This window comes from Coregonus lavaretus (assembly GCF_964263955.1).
Source record: "Coregonus lavaretus genome assembly, chromosome: 13".
NCBI lineage: Eukaryota > Metazoa > Chordata > Actinopteri > Salmoniformes > Salmonidae > Coregonus > Coregonus lavaretus.
The window spans coordinates 14,498,080-14,515,467 of NC_140000.1; the positions used below are offsets into that span (position 1 = coordinate 14,498,080).

A 17,388-nucleotide genomic window follows, 5' to 3' on the forward strand; every position below is an offset into this window, starting at 1 on the left:
GCTACAATGGCGCTTCCCATGCGATCTCTTGGGTTTGGCGGTATCCAGATTTCCATACCTTCATACTGTGCCATACTTGGATATAAGGTATTACCAGCAGTGCACACAAGGGGTGCAATTTATTTATTTACTGGAAAAAATCCCCAACAAACGGCACTTACCAGAATGCTGACAAAATGCTAACAAGTACTAAGGAATCACCCATAGCGAATGCTAGGTAAATGCTAGTGACCGCATGCAAACATTTACTACTAAAACAGACAACCCAGCTCATACATTTATGCAATATCTCAAAGTGCAGTTTGCAGCACTCACAAAAAAATATTTTAGACAGCAGGGATCTTAATCCAGGAGGGGATTGTCTCTGCTGCTGTTACCAAGAAGCTTGATCTTTCAAGCTAAAGTTAGCCACTTAGCTAACATTATCAAGTTAGTAAAACAAAGATGTACCAAAATAAATTATTTCCAGGTTAACTTAATAGTTATAAGATATATATAGCTGGCAAACATTAGTGAATTTCATGTAACTTGATCACCTCATTTAAAGTGGGAATATGTAAATGTTTTGGTACCCGACCAAATTCACATAGAAATGTGAGTTATAGATATATCATTCTACTTGAATGCAAGTCTAAGAAGCGGTAGAGCTGTTCTATGTGCGCTATTTTTATGCTTCCCTTTCTTAAGTTTTGTTTTTGCGTCTTTTACTTTCGGTTTTGTATAACAGCTTCAAACTGCTGAAACAATATTTTTGGTTATGGAAAATGCTGTATATTTCAGAGGTTTAGATGGTACAATGATTATCTACACTATACTAGCTTATTTTGTCACATAAACTGAAATTAGGCAAACTATTAGTTTTAGCAACCAGGAAATGGCGGAGCGATTTCTGCATAGTGCAACTTAAAGTTGCACTGCAGGAGTGACTCACCTCACAAAGCTCCTGTTTTGCTTGTTGTGCTTCTTTGTAAACACTTGACTGGCTCAAACAGCTGTTTTGTGAAACTAGTACATGTAAGCTTCATAATGAAAAATTATGTAACAGGCGAAATTATGAATGCGATCTGCTTTATTTATTTAAAAAGTACAAATATTCAAATGTATATATGAAAATAAACTACTGTATTGGAAAATCATACAGAGGGTATTTCAAAATACTCTGGATATGGTATACCGCTCAACCTTAGCTATCTCCATTTTAAAGTAGTCAATTTTCTTCTTCATTGGCTGATTGCTCCCAACTCAGGAATACCCACCCAGTTGACTACTTTAAAATGGTGAAAGTCCTCAATGGCCATGCCCATGCTAAAACGGTTATATCTATGATGAGGCTCTGTGACAACAGGTACAACTCTGATATAAAGTCAATTTTGGGTAAGTTGCCGAAAGGCCACATGCTTCCACTTTTATCAGTGCATTCGTAATAACCTAACCATTACAAAACGTATATTTGATCAAATAAGCATCACGTAGCAAATTAGCAATTACATTTTTTGTTGACCAAAAATCGACACTTCGTGGGCTTATTTTTGTGGACAGATTTTGACCGGAGTAAAACCTCTCGCTTCGCGTCTTCCTCTCTGGGGGTCAAAGGGCAAGTGCAATTCTGAGGTTCCTATCAATTCCTATAGATGCTGCGGCCATTTCCCTCACATTAGTATTATCTAGGAGAACTCAATATACAGGCTAGCTAAAATGGTCTCCATTTGCCAGTTGAGCTGATGGTGATGCAGGTCTTCACTCCCCTACGCACGGCAGCTCAAGCAAATCAATTGGGTTTAGCAGTTTGCCAGAGCAACACAATGAGTTACTCTCACCCCTCTCAAACAGTGGACTTCTTATTGGACAATCCTGGTCCTGCTTTTAACTGTTCAGATTCTTCATTGGTTTTCTTTCACTCTCTATTTTGGCTTGCATTTGTATGTGTACAGTTACTGTGACTTGATAACCCAAATATCTCCATTGTGTAAGTGTTGAAGAGATTTTAATTGTTAAAGGTTGAAGATAATCAATGTTGGGCAAATTTTTCAATGGTCCCTAACATTGGCACAATACTGGGTAATATGGAGTGTATAAAGGTATATTTTTCCGAACATGGGATGAGGGGCCAAAAGCAACTTTATGAATCATAAATGTGAGCTGTTACTGTGTGTTATTGGATTGTGGACAAATTCCTTTTCTACTGTTCGATTTTGTTTGTATGCCTCATTTTTATTTAAAAGATACACAATAAACATACTTTATCTGAATCTTCTGCATGTCAATTACCTCCATTTGTCATTGACTGACTCGTGTCTCTATAATGGCTATTGTATAGTAAGTATTATCTGAGTCTATTGTGGGGCCATGTCCCTTTACATGGCAGCCTGTAATGAATGCGGAGCTCTCATAGCTCTCATCTCCTCCCTGCCGTGACTAGCATGTCTACCTGGAGACGAGATGGAACAAGAGACCGAGGTGACAAGACAAGCTGATATTGTCACATTATACCTAGCTTTGTCACAGCAATATCCTGTTACCAGGGGAGCCTGGCATGTGGGTGTAGGGAGGTGGATACACTGACAGTGGTGGATCTACAATCTCATCTGTCTTCATTAAAAGCTACGCTCCACCACGGGAATAGGAGAATCAACATAGACAGCGCTGCTAATTTATGTATTCATCAACTTCGGTACATAAGCAGCTTTGTTTGTACCTGTTCCCCCATGACACACACAGCACACTCATTGCATCTCCTCACCGTGCCAACTTACAGTACAGTACTCAAACCACGCTGGTCTTTATCTGAAATGGTTTTATTTAAATATAAATATGTGTACAAAGTTACAAGCAACAATAGCTCATTTTTAGCAAATAAAATCCTTAATACATTATTAAAAAACAAACAATATGAACCAAACCAACAAATGGCAATTGGTTATGTTCCCAAAAAGCATAGTTAATCTTTCTGCATTCAGTGATTGATGAACAACGGGAAGAAAGAGAAGAATTGTGGACCCAAATAAAATCAATCAAGATATAGACATATGTATATATAATATAAAGGTACTTTACAGTAAAGCAGCTTACAAGCTGTACATTAAGGCTTATATAAAATATAAAAATAAAGACGAGCGATGATCTTTTTTTAAATCAGTTGGTTCACTTAGTGACGTTCTCCAATTGTGCCGACTGACCGGTCGCGCGGCTCTCGACACAAAATGGCAGTACAGGGTTCCAGTAGTGTCTGGAATCGGAATGCAACTGAGCCAGGTGCAGTAAGCAATCTCTCAAACAAGCATAATGGACATGGAAAAGAAATGCTGAAGAGTTTCACTAGACACATCATCTGCATGCAACAGAGAAAGAATGGGGCTTCTTCACCCATTTGTACAGTTGATCTAGTCAGTATTTTAGGGTAGTACTGTGTTTTTGTAAACATATTGAAGCTACTTGATTGTGTTGTAAAGACTGGAGTGTGGATGGTGTCTGAAGAGGGACAGTTTCACAAGTAGAACCCACCTTAGCCTGTTCACGTTGAGACAGTACCTCGAGCTTATTCAAGTTCAAGATTGCCACCATTTTACAAACCACATTCTCTGATTGTTCTGGAAATAGTCTCCATTTAGCAATCTGGCAAACAGAAGTAATACAGTACCCAGAGGAATTCATCTCTATCCCTAGCTCTTTCAATACACTGATATGTACTGTAGCTCACCATCTTTGGGTTTTTCCATTTCCTTTTCATGTCCACCAGGGTAGAATGATAACACATAGGCTCTCTCTCCATTAGGTGAAGGCTAGGATACACATTCTCTCCATATCTCCCTCTGCTTTCACTCCCCAGTAACCCACACAAGCCAAAGTTATTGTTTTGCAGAGTGGTTTATGACTGCCATTGTGGAGCTCAGGCTTCTTTTAATGGATAGAGACACTAATGTGCTTAGAATTCCTTTCGCATGCCGACAAACACCAAATGACCACAATGTGTTGATATTTTTTATTTTTTTATGAAGACGTCTGTATTTTTCTTTTTCGTTCATAGTCTGTTATAAGTTCTATTTGTCTGAGCATTCTGTTCCTTTTGAGAAATGTTAGCTAGGCTCCAGAATCCAGTTAGTTTAGGCCACCCAAAGTCATGAGATGTTCCTGTCTGGTGATTTCCAGTTTGCCTTCCTCCCATCCCCTCACTGGTAAAACAAAACCAGTGCCATAACAGAATAGCAGGCTCAGCTCTGATAGTCAAGTACCAGACACTGTAGTGGATTGTTTATTGATGGGGAATGTGAGTGGCACATCACAATCATTGACTCCATTGGGACTCCATTGGGACTCCATTGGGACCATTCAATCCCCAAATGACAACTGAATAACAAATTAGGAAGGCAATCCCTGTCAACTAAATCTCCTTCCAAAATGTGTCCAGGAGAAGGACCAACCAACCAGTCCTCTCTCCTCATGTTAGTCTGGCCACACCTCCTATAGAGATGACCAATGCTTCCCCCTTCTCCCTCTGCGCTCCACCCCCTGTTTTCCGCTGTCCAATCAGACGTGAGTCTGCATGCGTTGTGATGGCCGTCCGTAGTCGGACTGCTGGGAGGAGACCTGCGATGATGCATAGGAGAAACGGGAGGAGCTAGACACCTTGCTGGCCTGGTCCGATTGATCGTAGGCGTCCACCTTCTCGTAGGAGGCGGGCTTGACATAGCTGGTGAAGGCCCGGCCGTATGTGGCGGCGGTGGGCAGGTAGGCAGAGCTGCTGTAGACGGGGTCGGTGGGGTAGATGGCTCCGGGCTGGGATGCTGCTGCCTGCTGGGCTGCTGCCTGCTGCTGCTCGTAGGTGGAGCGGGCCCCTGTGGTGGTGGCGTAGCGGTGGGAGAAGTCGTAGATGCGGGGCTGTGTGGCTGCCACCACTGTGTGCTGGCCGTACAGCGGACTGGGGGAGGGCAGCTGGGATGGCGTGTAGACAGGACGGGGGTTGGGCACGTAATCTGAGAAACCACTGCGGATAACCCGGTCCTCGTGAGCGTGCACGTTGTAGTAACCGTTAGTGGGGTCCTGAGGGGAGAGGAAATAACAACAGGGTTTTAAGTTGTTCAACCGCTTTTAAAGATACAGCATGTCTATAGAGATTTCAGACTTTTTCAAAACACCCAGCAAAACAGCCCATGCAACAAATGCTTGCAATATTTCCCATGCATGAATCATTGTATAAGTGAGTGTTTCTCCTTACGGTTTTTACCTTGATGTCGGACCGCTCGTCCTCGTCCTCCTCCAGCAGGTCACTGTGTTCCGTCCGGGACGTCCCAGGAGACTCACTGCTGTTGGGGGCCTGAGGGGGAAACAACAGGCCCTACAATTACAAAGGTGGAACATCTTAGACTCAGACGAACATGAGCAAGACAAAATGACTGTACTGTATGTTATCACATCATCACAGTGATGTACATTATAGATATCTGTTCTATAAAGATGAAATAGGTATTTGAAAACGTACTGAAAGTGATTGAACGGAGGCATTTACCATGGGCTCCTTGACATCCTCCTCATCATCGTTGCCACGGGTAGCATTGTGGTCGCTGTGCACAATCTGAACTCTGATGTCACTCTTTGAGAGACGTGTGCACTTTTTACCTGTGAGGATTCAATAGAAACATGTAATTTAGAAACAATTCTAAAACTGCTTTTCATGCCTGTTGCCTTTATAGAAAAGGATTTGATTGTGCTCCTTTCATGAAGTTGAAACTAACCATGTATCGCTAAGGGTTGGGGTCAGTTCTATTTCAATCAGTTCAGGAAGTTAAATTAAAATAGTCCACATTGATTGAAAAATATTGAGTGAACAGTCATTTACTGAATGTCAATTCATTTCCTTGAATAGGGTGAATTGACATGGAATGTAGCCCAACCCCGGTATGGCCCATATCTGACCTTCGACCTCACCTTTCCCGGTGTGCCTGCAGCAGAGAGAGACCAGCGTGACGACACAGATGAGCAGGACACACCCTCCGCCCACCGCCGCCCCAATGATGATCAGCATGGGTAGGGCCTCTGTGAGGAGAGAGAGAGAGGAGGAGGAGGAGGAGAGGAGGAGAGAGAGAGAGGAGGAGAGGAAATAGATAAGTGTCAGGATCTTGCTACTGATCAGAGAGAGACAGTGAAAGAGGCAGGAACAGATCCAGTCTGCAGAGCGTTGCTCCTCTCCTCTCCTCTGCTAATTCCACTCTAGTCATTCCCCCCAACTAATCTTTGCCAACGCCTGCTCCTATATAAATTCATCTGCAGTAAGCCTCATGGTCACTCAGAAACACACACACACACACACACACACACACACACACACTCTTAGAGCCCCCTGCATCCCCACAGCCCCGGCTATTGTGTCTAATCTCTCTGGAAGAAGGGTAACAAGGCCTGACATGCAATGAAGCAATAGACAGTAATCTAATTAGAGATTCCAGGAGAGATACGGCGCAACTCTCCCGAGACCCCGGTTGAGCTGCCTTGATGTAAATTGCTGGCGAGGACCTTATTTTTGGTGTCTACTGCAACAAAGGCCTTCCTTCCTTACCTCCGCCAACTCCAGTGTGCAGTGTGTGTGTGTGTGTGTGTGTGTGTGTGTGTGTGTGTAAATTGTGGTTTAAGTACATTTGAAGAGGGTGGCTCTCACACATTTAGAGAGAGAGAGAGGGAGCTAAGGGACCGCCGGCGGCTCGGCCCCAGGACACCTGTGGCCTGATCTAATTGACTTTAGTCCCCGATCGATATCTATGTTATGGGCCCAACTTATTCATTAAGGCCACCATCTGCTGATTAAATTATATTGATTAAAATAGTATAATTAAGATAAGCACTCAATTGGAGTTCTGCTTTGACCCCATCTAACCCCTCTCTCTCTTCCCAGCACTCTCTCCACAGTGCTCGTCTTAGTGAGATTGGTCATGCTGACTGTGTGAGATGTGGTGAGATGATAGATAATAAGGACACGTGTCCAGTTCCTACCCGTACCTTGCTCCTTGAGGGTGACCAGCGCGGTGCCTGTGCCGAAGCGGTTCCAAGCGGTGCAGTTGTAGCGGAGCTGGAAGTCCTGGGCTAGGGTCTCAGACAGGACCAGGGAGGACAGGACCCCGTGGTCGCTGGTCACCGTCTGGACCGAGAAGCGACCGGAGGAGCCCGAGGAGAGTGTCAGGTCTCCAAACGTCCACACCTAGGGAGAGAGATGGGAGATGAACATATAGAGAAGCCTTATCCCCTCTAGCAGCGCTGTCAGAGCTCAGATCAACCACTACTTCCCATGCTTAGATCAATCACAGGTATCCTCTAACCAACCACCCTCCCTGACATTGCTATGGGCCGTACGTCTAAGCTGCCTCCCACGTCTTGCCCTGTAGGTAAGCCCTGTCAGCCTCTAAGCCCTGCTAGACCTGTGAGATTGTGTAAGATGCTCCTGTCGGTGCTGAAGCCTCTCTCCTGCTGCTAGGTAAGGTCTACGGGGTGCCTGCCTCTCACTTCCCCTCAGACCCTAATTATCCTCTGTCAGAGCTGACCATGCACCCAGGGTCACCTGACGGGGTCAGCCCACCGAAGCCTGATGGAGGCAGCGCTAATTGAGCCAGGCGGTTTGACTGCAGCCTGCAGGAGGTTCCGGCCCCCCCGTCTAGTTACCTATCTATTCTCTCTCCTTCTCCCTCTGTCTCTCCTTCTCCCTCTCTCTCATCCCCATTGAGTGGTGAAGGGATGAAGTGTGTGTGTGTGTGTGTGTGTAGGTGGGGGATTCAGTGTGCATTAAATGTGCACACGCATGTGTGCGCGAGCACATGCACACACACACAAAACATTGATACAGGAAAGACAAGAGGCTCACTTACAATCTTGTCAGGCGGGGGGCTGTTTCCCACCAGGCACTCTAGCTTGCCCTTGGAGTGCTTGACAGCGTGCTGTGTGGCATCCGCTGTAATGATAGGTGGGCCTGAAGATAGAGAGAGAGAGAGAGATTTTGAGACATTGGCACATTAAACACAGATGCATTGTCAGATGGTTGACTCATCTTATGCTTGGGTAAACATTCTACATTGATAATACCTAACGTGCATCTTTATTATTCTACATCTAAAAGTCAACCAAAAATCTAATGTTTAAAGTAGCATTAAATTAGCCCCATTTTCAGACAATTGAGACTCATATAATACTTTGACGTACCGTTGACGGTGAGTGTGACGTCCCTCTCTGCCACCCCGATGCGGGGGACGATGGCCTTGCAGGTATACGTCCCAGCATCCTCCTGGGTGACAGTCTTCAGCTGCAGGGTGTTGCCATTGCTGAGCACCTGGGGAGGGAGAGGAGGGGATGGGGGGAGGGAGAGGGGAAAAGAGAGCGAGAGGGGTGGACAGGAGGGATAAGAGGAGAGGGAGGGGAGAGAGAGAGTGAGTGACTCTTTAGCAGCAGTTCATTGGGGCAGTTGTTGCAGCAGCATGGATGTGGCCGAACGGACAGTCTCTCCAGCTCCTACACTCAGTTTCAGTTTCATTTCATCGTGGTGACAACACTGTGGCTTTAATCACAGACATTAAGCACTCCAGCCACTGCTGCTCTAACTTAACTCCAGCTACAGCCAGGCTCCTCTGGAGTGACCATACTGCTGTGGAGATTGTCCTAATTAAACGTTGCCGGCAGAGCATAACGTTATCATGGTGTGAGTGGGCCTTAGCCTTTAGAGGCTGCTACAGTTCGCCTACACTTGCGCACTCGTTAGCGCATTGATCTCACCATTCCATCAAGCTGTGATTAATCCATTTACTCTCCCTCCCTCCCTCCCTCCCTCCTTTCACTCCCACTCTCCACTTTTTATTCAACCACACTTATAGAGTAACCCAATTAATCCATTACTGGTAGCTGTGTGAGGCGTGGTGGCCGTGGTGTGTGTGGATTAGAGAGCACTGCCTGTGTTATTTTCTTCCTGAGAGCGTTGGTTCACTCTGGGAGATGGAGATGACAGCATGGCTTTTACAGCATCGCCTGCTGTCCTGCAGCTCTTTTCTCTTGTGGTGGCATTTTTAGTAAAAGCTGCCTCTGAAATCTGATTAAACACCGGGAGAGAAGCTCCCTGGAGATGTAGCTAGCGCTGATAGTATTGCCTGGGGTGGGGTGGGAGACCTTTAACCAGGATGATGCAAACTAAAGATGGAACTGGGCCATTTGTAGGCTACCTCACATATTCCTCCCTAGATGTTCTTTGTGTTGAGTCTTGGTCTGGGTTGAGGAGCGGTTTGAGAAGCTGTTCTCGGAGTGGGATGTGAAATGTGTCGGCTGGTTCTTAACTAGTGTGTCTCAGCTGTTGACGTGATTGATTTAGTGGTCACGTTGTTATGACAGAGTGTCACCTCCCCTGCTGTCAGCAGTATGTGAACCTGACAGTCATCACACACACTGCCTCTGAAGGTTTAGCTCTGACTTCTGAGGGCTTTCTCGCATTACATACACACACACACACACACACACAGTATAAGTATTGATTGAGCTACTTGTCTTACCACGCTGGAGCCCTGTTTGGTCCAGGCTAGGGTGAGGGGAGGGTTTCCTGTCCAGGTGCAGGTGAAGGCAGCATCCATCCCAATGTCCACCTTCATGGGCTTGGGGTCCGACAGCAGCCTGGGACCAACTGTAGAGGAGCCCAGGACACCATCAGAACTAATACAGCCCGTATTCACCATTCAATTCAATATGACTTTATCAATGCCCTAAGGCATTGTCAAAGCACAATACACAGCATCCTCCAAAGACACTATAACTCTTGTGACGAGGGTGAACGTGTTCACAGACACACTACAGGCTACTAGTACTATGATACAGTGATGTGCTCCACTCACATTGTACATCCACCAGGGTGCTGACGTTGGTGCTTCCCACTGAGTTGGACACCTCACAGGAGACAGGGTCTGTGAAGTACGAGTGGTCTACCGTCACCTCCAGGCTGTCCCCGTTCGCCTCCGAGATGGGGACTCCTCCCTTGGACCACCTGGACCACCAGATCACCACATCACATAGGGTTAGAAGGTCAATTTACCAGATCACATTGGGTTAGAAGGTTAATTTACCAGATCACATAGGGTTAGACGGTCAATTTACCAGATCACATTGGGTTAGAAGGTCAATTTACCAGATCACATTGGGTTAGAAGGTCAATTTACCAGATCACATTGGGTTAGAAGGTCAATTTACCAGATCACATAGGGTTAGAAGGTCAATTTACCAGATCACATAGGGTTAGAAGGTCAATTTACCAGATCACATAGGGTTAGAAGGTCAATTTACCAGATCACATAGGGTTAGAAGGTCAATTTACCAGATCACATAGGGTTACAAGGTCAATTTACCAGATCACATTGGGTTACAAGGTCAATTTACCAGATCACATTGAGTTACAAGATCACTTTGGTTTACCAGATCATATTGGGTTACCAGGTCACTTTGGGTCACAAGATCATTTTGAGTTACATGTGCCATAATGATAAAGTCAAAACTGGCCCAACTAAAAGGCTAATAGTGCCACAATAATGCAGTACACACTTGACTCTATGAAAGAAATTAACCCAATAAAGTGTAGGTTGAGGTGCTGTTTTTTTACCTGTATCCTGTGATCTCAGGGTTGGCAGAGGCAGAGCAGATGAACAGAACCTTGGCTCCCTCCATGACAGTCTGGGGCTGGACGGACAGGGTCACTGATGGGGGGTCTGCAGGATGGAGGGGAACACACAACATTACTGAGAGGTGAACATAATATATGCCATATATATCACTATGGACGATCCTACAGTATATGACAGTATATGAAGGCTAAATATGTGTCAGTGAAGGGAGAAGGAACAGGACAGCAGTACTAAAGGAAGCTCTGTGAACACTGGAGGTATGTGTCACTGAGCTAGGACCTATATGAAGGGGTGTGTGTTTGTCACAGAGAGGTTAGTGTATGAATCATTGAAGGGTGAGCGAGTGCATGTGCAGGCATGCAGAACTAACCACTCTTCCATTAACTCTAAAGTGGTGCTGAGTGAAATGTATTTTTTCAACCAAAGCCTTCAACTAATGCCTAAAGTATTTAAATACATATATTATATATTATATATGTGTATAGGCTACTACCTAGTCGTTATTGGCAGTATATTTGTCACTATAAACATTTTTTCCTTCTCTGAGTTTAACTATAGGACTATGTCCCAATATCCACACTAGCATACTAGAGTCCATGGACAATACATCAGTACATACTAAGTAGTATGCAAGTGTGATAGTTGGTATTTTAATGTATCTGACTCTGTATTCTCCGTCCTCTGACAGAGTGTTGTACCGAGGTGTGTCCCCATCACTGGGACGAGGACACTACAGAGTGTTGTAGCCGAGTGTGTCCCCATCACTTGGACGAAGACACTACAGAGTGTTGTACCCAGGGTGTGTCCCCATCACTGAGAAGAGGACACTACAGAGTGACTGTATGGGGACACTAAGTGCCACGGAGGACACTCACGCTGGACGTTGATGGTGACGGAGGTCTGGAGTCCGGCGGGGGCGGCAGGGTTGAGGACGCGGCAGGTGTAGGTACGGCCAGAGTCCTTGTCCTCCGGCACCACAGGAAGCATACTGACAGCCAGCTCCCTCTTCCCGTCCTCCATCCGCGTCTAGAAGAAACAGACCAGAGACATGGAGATAAGACACTGTACATCTCAATGGTCAAGATATACAAGAGACATGCAGAGGGAGTTATGAGTCCTTATTTCACCTCTTGGGTTAGATCCATGAATTAATGTATGTTGGTCCCTAAAGTGACAAAGGGGTTTAAATAGGGAAGTAAGGTATAGAAAAGGTATAGCTTCATATAAGGCCCTGCTGAGTCTTCCCCCTCTGGGTGTGTGTGTGACACTGCAGGACCTATCATTCTGACGTGTGAGGCATTCAAACTGCCATCCAGTCCATTGGCATGGCGGTTAAATCATATATTTTATGATGCGCCTGGGAATATTGTGCTGTTCCCACATTTCTGAGAGTGCTCCCAGTCAGCGCTCCTTGTTTGTCATCATCTTTGAGATCTATTTATTGCTCGCAGGAATCAATACGCCTAAGTGAGGAAAGGGGTAGATTCTGGAGATATCGCCCGTCGCTTTTGAAGCACACACAAAAACACTCATACACACACGCACGCACGCACGCACACACACACACACACACACACACACAGGGCTGTCAGACAGTGTGCAGCAATGGCAGAGGTGGCTGTGTCTGTATTTCTGGGCTGTAGCGGTGAGGAGGGGGGACCGGGGGAGGGTTGTCTCACAGGCAGCTCTGGGAAAGAGCAAGGGCAGAGAAGAGCAGAGCCCATTCCCTGGACGGACGGACGGACAAACAGACAGCTGAATCAATGGACCGGGCTGTTCACTTCCTCAGCCAGACACACAAAAAGCATTTTTACGCTAGATCGAGTCGCATCACTCCCTGTCACCACCCCTCACTCTGCCCCAAGCCACCTCTCCCCCTCTCTACCTCTCTCTCCCCTACTCTAGCTTTCCCTCTCTCTAAAAGCACCTGTTTTCTTTCTTTCAGCTAACTGTATCTCAGTATCTCCCACTATTCTTTCCTTTACTCCTGCTTTCTCTCTCTCTTCCCTCCTTCCCCCCTCCTTTTCTCCACTGTGGGCCCTAGCCTCCTTAAATGTGTTGTTTAGCGTAGTTTAGCGTGGTCAGAGAGCATGACAAATGTGACACTTTCCCGACTGCGGCTGGTTCATGCTCTGGCGCATCCCCCCATTGTGTTTCGGCATTGTTGTGGGTGATTTCTCCTCGGCAGAAATTCTACTCTATCAAACGCTCATGCCTGTCTGAGCTTTGGCATGCTCCAGTTATGCTGTAGTGTCGGTGCATTAGAGTGCGAGGGGAGGGGTAGTAGGGGAGAGAGGAGAGGGGTTCAGGCGTGAGTGAAAAGGGGAGGGGGACTGCAGAGAGGGAGGTAGGGAGAGAAAGAACAAGTCCTGAGAGAGAAAGAGAGAGAGAGAAATAGAAAAGAGAATAAATAAAATACAGAGAAAGCAGAGAAACGGAAAAGGAAGAGTCGGCTTCTGTATTCAGCCCTGAGAGAAAGTTGCTGCATTTTGAGTAGCTGCTGTACGCTTGTGTAGCCTGCTTCGCTGGGCTCCGCTGTGCTCTGCTGTGCTGGTGTTGTGTGGGTGTTAGTGGATCCTGGTGAGGTTGGGTATGGCCCTGCTCTCTCTAACCTTCCCTGGCCTCACCTGTTATCTGATTGTGCTGTAGTCTATCTGTACCTTGGAGTATATGGCCGTGTCCATGACCTCGCCGTCTCTGTACCAGGTGATCTCGGCAGCAGGCTTGGCCCCCGAGGCACGGCAGGTGAGGTTGTAGGGCGTGTGGGCCTTCACACGTATGATAGGACCCCCCTCCACCACCGGGTCTGTGGGGGGAACTACAGGGAGAGGAGGAGGAAACACAACGGATTCATGTTAGAGGAGAGAAACAACCCACAAAACTAACAGCCCCTTTTACAGTACCAGGCTTCTGAATGAGAGGAACATCTAGTGAGATTAATGTGATGTGTTAACACTGCATCAATCCCCTGCATCATCCACTGCACATAGAGAAAACAATATCCTTTTATCACCGTGTTGTTCACGAGGTGTGTTTGTACTTTGTAGACTGGAATGGAAACCGACAACATTTGGCCTTGAGAAGGAAAAAAGAGAAAAGCTTCAAACCTATTTCATTTTCCTTCTTAACATTGAGACTGGCATTAGTCCTCTCTTTTACTCCCACTGTTGCCCAGTGATGTTTCATCTGAATTGCTTATTTGTTCATTTATTTGCATGGTTTCGCACACGCTGCTGTCAACCAGAGCCACCGCTGATGAAGGCGTCTATCTCCCCAGCCAATAACATCAGGCATAAACAGCAGCGGGCCTGCGCCCCGGTCTATCTCTCCCTCTTGCTCCCTCCGCTGAACCAATTTCTGTGTGTGTATCTGAATTGTCAGAGGTCCTTCCGCCACCGCGGCCCGGACACTAATGGAATCCGAGTGCTAGGTGATTTTAATTTCCATGCCGATTCCCTTGGCTGCTCTCCCGCCGTTGACTCCTTTGACTGCGCCGGATTGCTTTGGTCTCATCTGGCTGCATCGATTTCCCCACACTCACGCACACACACACCTCAAGACCCCTGCCTGATTTGCTCCTCTCTTAGTGGGGACATTCTACAAGGCATTAGGAAACAACATCTACCGCCTTTTCTGTCCACAAAGGCTGAGGTCAGTGTGACCGCGGTGGTGGCTCACGCTCACGCTAACCAATCAAACAGTTCATCCTCGCCCACCTCCACTCTGTGCTGTGCAGTGCGGGCGTTGTGAAGCAGGGTTTGAGTGGGTGTATGTGGGTGTGATCTCTATTGACCGCGCTGCACTGTGCTCCTTTGAGCGGCGTGTGGTCGTAGGAACGGAGAAGAAGTGGAGACAGTGGATAGTCAGCGGAGCATGGCCCAACGCTGAGTCAAGCCAATTAGAGCAGTTTTCCTCATCATGGGTCGTTTGAATTCACATGATCAGCCTTTCATTCGCTGCCTTTTCTTCTCCCCCTCATCTCGCTGCTTAAACGAGCTCATAAAATGACAAAAACAAGCAGGGCGGTGGGGAGACAGTACAGTAGCCTAGCCTTGTTGTTGGTGCGTAGAGCTGAGGCTCCAGTCTCTTCTGTAACTGTCTCTCTGCTTTGTTGGGTGTATTTGACAGATCATCAGAGAGACGCTCAGTAAAGACTAATGAATGTGCTGCGGACTGTTCCCCCATTCGCCACCAGGTGCCAGCAGTGTTTCACTGTCTGGGAGTCCCATGAGGGGCCCCCCCCCCCCTCTGCTGTTCCTCTCTCCACCACCACCCTCCACTCCCAACCTCTGGATGCCTGGTGAATATGTAGATCACTCACATTGCGTTAATGTAAAAGCTGCCCCACGCTTGACAAATATTGTGACTCACTGTAAAATGTGCTAACTGTGCAGAACTTGACTTTTAAGTGTCCACACAAGTCATTTGTGACTGCAGCAATCACATTATCCTAGACTTCCACAGTCTTGATTATCGATACTGAAGGGAAAACAGTTTTTTTTGCTGGGTCTGTCGACTGTTTTGCTGGTTTTGAAAAATATTTACAGGGCTGATATACAGCAGTAAGTACATTTTCCAGGTGTTATTTGTGAAAGCTGATAACAGCAGGTGATTTCATAAACAGTCCCAAGAAAGATACATAGAGACCTTGAGCATTTTAAACATGTGTGTGTGTGTGTGTGTGTGTGTGTGTGTGTGTGTGTGTGTGTGTGTGTGTGTGTGTGTGTGTGAGTGAGTGTGTATGTGTGTAAGTCTGTCTGAACCATAATGAAGATGGGAGCCTGACAATCTCCCTCTGTAGAGCCAACCTGCAGGTTTTGGCTGGAGGACTGCTGTGCGGATCAGGGTGTGTGTGTGTGGTGTGTGTGGTGTGTGTGTGCAGCAGCTGTGTATCTTACCTAGAACAGTGAGCTTGGCTCGGTGGGAGCGCAGCCCGGCCTGCGTAGCCTGACACTCGTACACGGCGTCATCCGCCAGCTCTGCCGAATCGATCAGCAAGCTGTGCTCGCCTGATAGCGGGTCGCCCATTAAGGAGTAGCGTGTCCACCCTGCATTAAGCCAACACAGGGAATACAGTGAGTCAGAGAATGGGAAAGAAAACAAGAAAACAACAGCAGAACAACAAACCCAAACCGGAATGAAAAGACTGCAAAATGAGCAGACTCACACCACAAACAAACGCCAAGGGCCTTTAAGGTATAAATGGAGGTGGTGCTGTACCACCCCCGGTTAAGCACTGAGCCGTTCAGTTGGCTGAGCAGCGAGAGACTGGCTAGGGGAAGGCAGCAGCAACACGTGAGACAGAGGGCTGGGGCGTGAGGCGACTGACTGTCCTTTAAATCACAGACACAATCAAGATGTAGTGTCTATGGTCAGCCCCGAGCCTCTCCACCTTCCCACTAGTCCAGAACACAGCTAAATGTCAGTGCGTGACACCAGCCAATTGATTATCCACCTTGGTACAAAAGCCTCAAAATGCTAAACAACAAATGAAACGCTCTGTGTCTGTTTGTGGTAGAGAGGCTGTCTGCAGTATATTTGTTTCTCTCCACTTCCATTCATTTGAGTAGACAGACAGACAGAGAGCCAAGGCTTCCTAATGAGACCAGGAATTGATCAGGGGGGAGAGAGTGAAGTAGGGGAGTGAGAGTGTGAGTGAGAGAAAGACAAAGAGAAAGAGAGACAGGGGGGGACAGAGAGAGAGACACACAGAGAGATGTTCGTCAGATCAGATGCGTACCTGGCAGATCTCTCTCTCCGCCCAGCGCCAGGCCGTCTTTGGTCCACTGCACCATTCCCCGGTACCCCACGATGACACAGGGCAGAGTCACTGATTGGCCAGACACCACTACCTGGTCTTGGGGCTGCTGGGAAAAGTAGGCTGCTTGGGTAGCTGTTGGAAGAAGAGGGAGAAGAGGTTTGATGAGTAACATGTAATGATATAGTCTAATAGCGTTACTTGAGCCAAATGCATGGCCATATTTAGCCTGGCCCCATAATGGACTGGCCTGTTCATTCTGTTGTTTACGTGTTGTCATGTCGTTACATGGGGTGGATGGAGGAGGCTGAATATCTGTCTTTTCCCTTTAACATGGCGGCTGAGCTGAGCAGGAAGCGTCAGCTGCCTCATGACTTATTTACCTCTTTCCCCAGACCATATGGCAGCGACACGAAACAAGCACACTGCGGAGGAGAGAAATCTGCCACTCTTTGGGGGAGCTTTTTGTTAAAATGGATGTTAAACAATCAAAACTCCATTAAGTGTCCCGGGGGAAGCATCCGTCTGAGCCTGCTGAACGTCAACCAAGACACCTGCCTCTGTCTGTTCCATAGCTGTGTTTAAGGACTGGACACACACACTGAAAGCTGTTGGCTCGCCTTCACTCACACACACTGGAATACACACCCACACTCGCAACACACATTTACATTTTAGTCATTTAGCAGACGCTCTTATCCAGAGCAACTTACAGTTAGTGAGTGCATACATTATTTTTCATACTGGCCCCCCGTGGGAATCGAACCCACAACCCTGGCGTTGCAAACGCCATGCTCTACCAACTGAGCTACATCCCTGCCGGCCATTCCCTCCCCTACCCTGGACGACGCTGGGCCAATTGTGCGCCGCCCCATGGGTCTCCCGGTCGCGGACACACACTTGCATCGCAACATACGACTCCTTGTTTCCCACTGTTTGTGCCACGATGCTGGAGATTGAGTATTACAAACCCAACTGGCAGGGGAAGATGATGGCTCCCCTCCA

The 17,388-nt window shown here is 47.0% G+C and overlaps 1 protein-coding gene across 1 annotated transcript in view; it reads right to left on the minus strand.

Annotated features, from left to right (window-relative positions):
* Window positions 1-2,819: 2,819 nt before the first annotated feature.
* Window positions 2,820-17,388, minus strand: part of LOC311140165 (kin of IRRE-like protein 3) — a 33,487-nt gene continuing 18,918 nt past the window's right edge. The window contains exons 2-15 of the mRNA XM_084175107.1: window positions 16,366-16,518; window positions 15,524-15,673; window positions 13,286-13,443; window positions 11,501-11,651; window positions 10,604-10,709; window positions 9,846-9,994; window positions 9,510-9,637; window positions 8,179-8,305; window positions 7,848-7,948; window positions 6,988-7,186; window positions 5,923-6,030; window positions 5,504-5,613; window positions 5,222-5,311; window positions 2,820-5,037 (exon numbers count right to left, since the gene is read on the minus strand). Of these exons, the coding sequence (XP_084031233.1) occupies window positions 4,525-5,037; window positions 5,222-5,311; window positions 5,504-5,613; window positions 5,923-6,030; window positions 6,988-7,186; window positions 7,848-7,948; window positions 8,179-8,305; window positions 9,510-9,637; window positions 9,846-9,994; window positions 10,604-10,709; window positions 11,501-11,651; window positions 13,286-13,443; window positions 15,524-15,673; window positions 16,366-16,518 (2,243 nt within the window). The 3' untranslated portion in view covers window positions 2,820-4,524. The remainder of the gene's footprint in view (window positions 5,038-5,221; window positions 5,312-5,503; window positions 5,614-5,922; window positions 6,031-6,987; window positions 7,187-7,847; window positions 7,949-8,178; window positions 8,306-9,509; window positions 9,638-9,845; window positions 9,995-10,603; window positions 10,710-11,500; window positions 11,652-13,285; window positions 13,444-15,523; window positions 15,674-16,365; window positions 16,519-17,388) is intronic.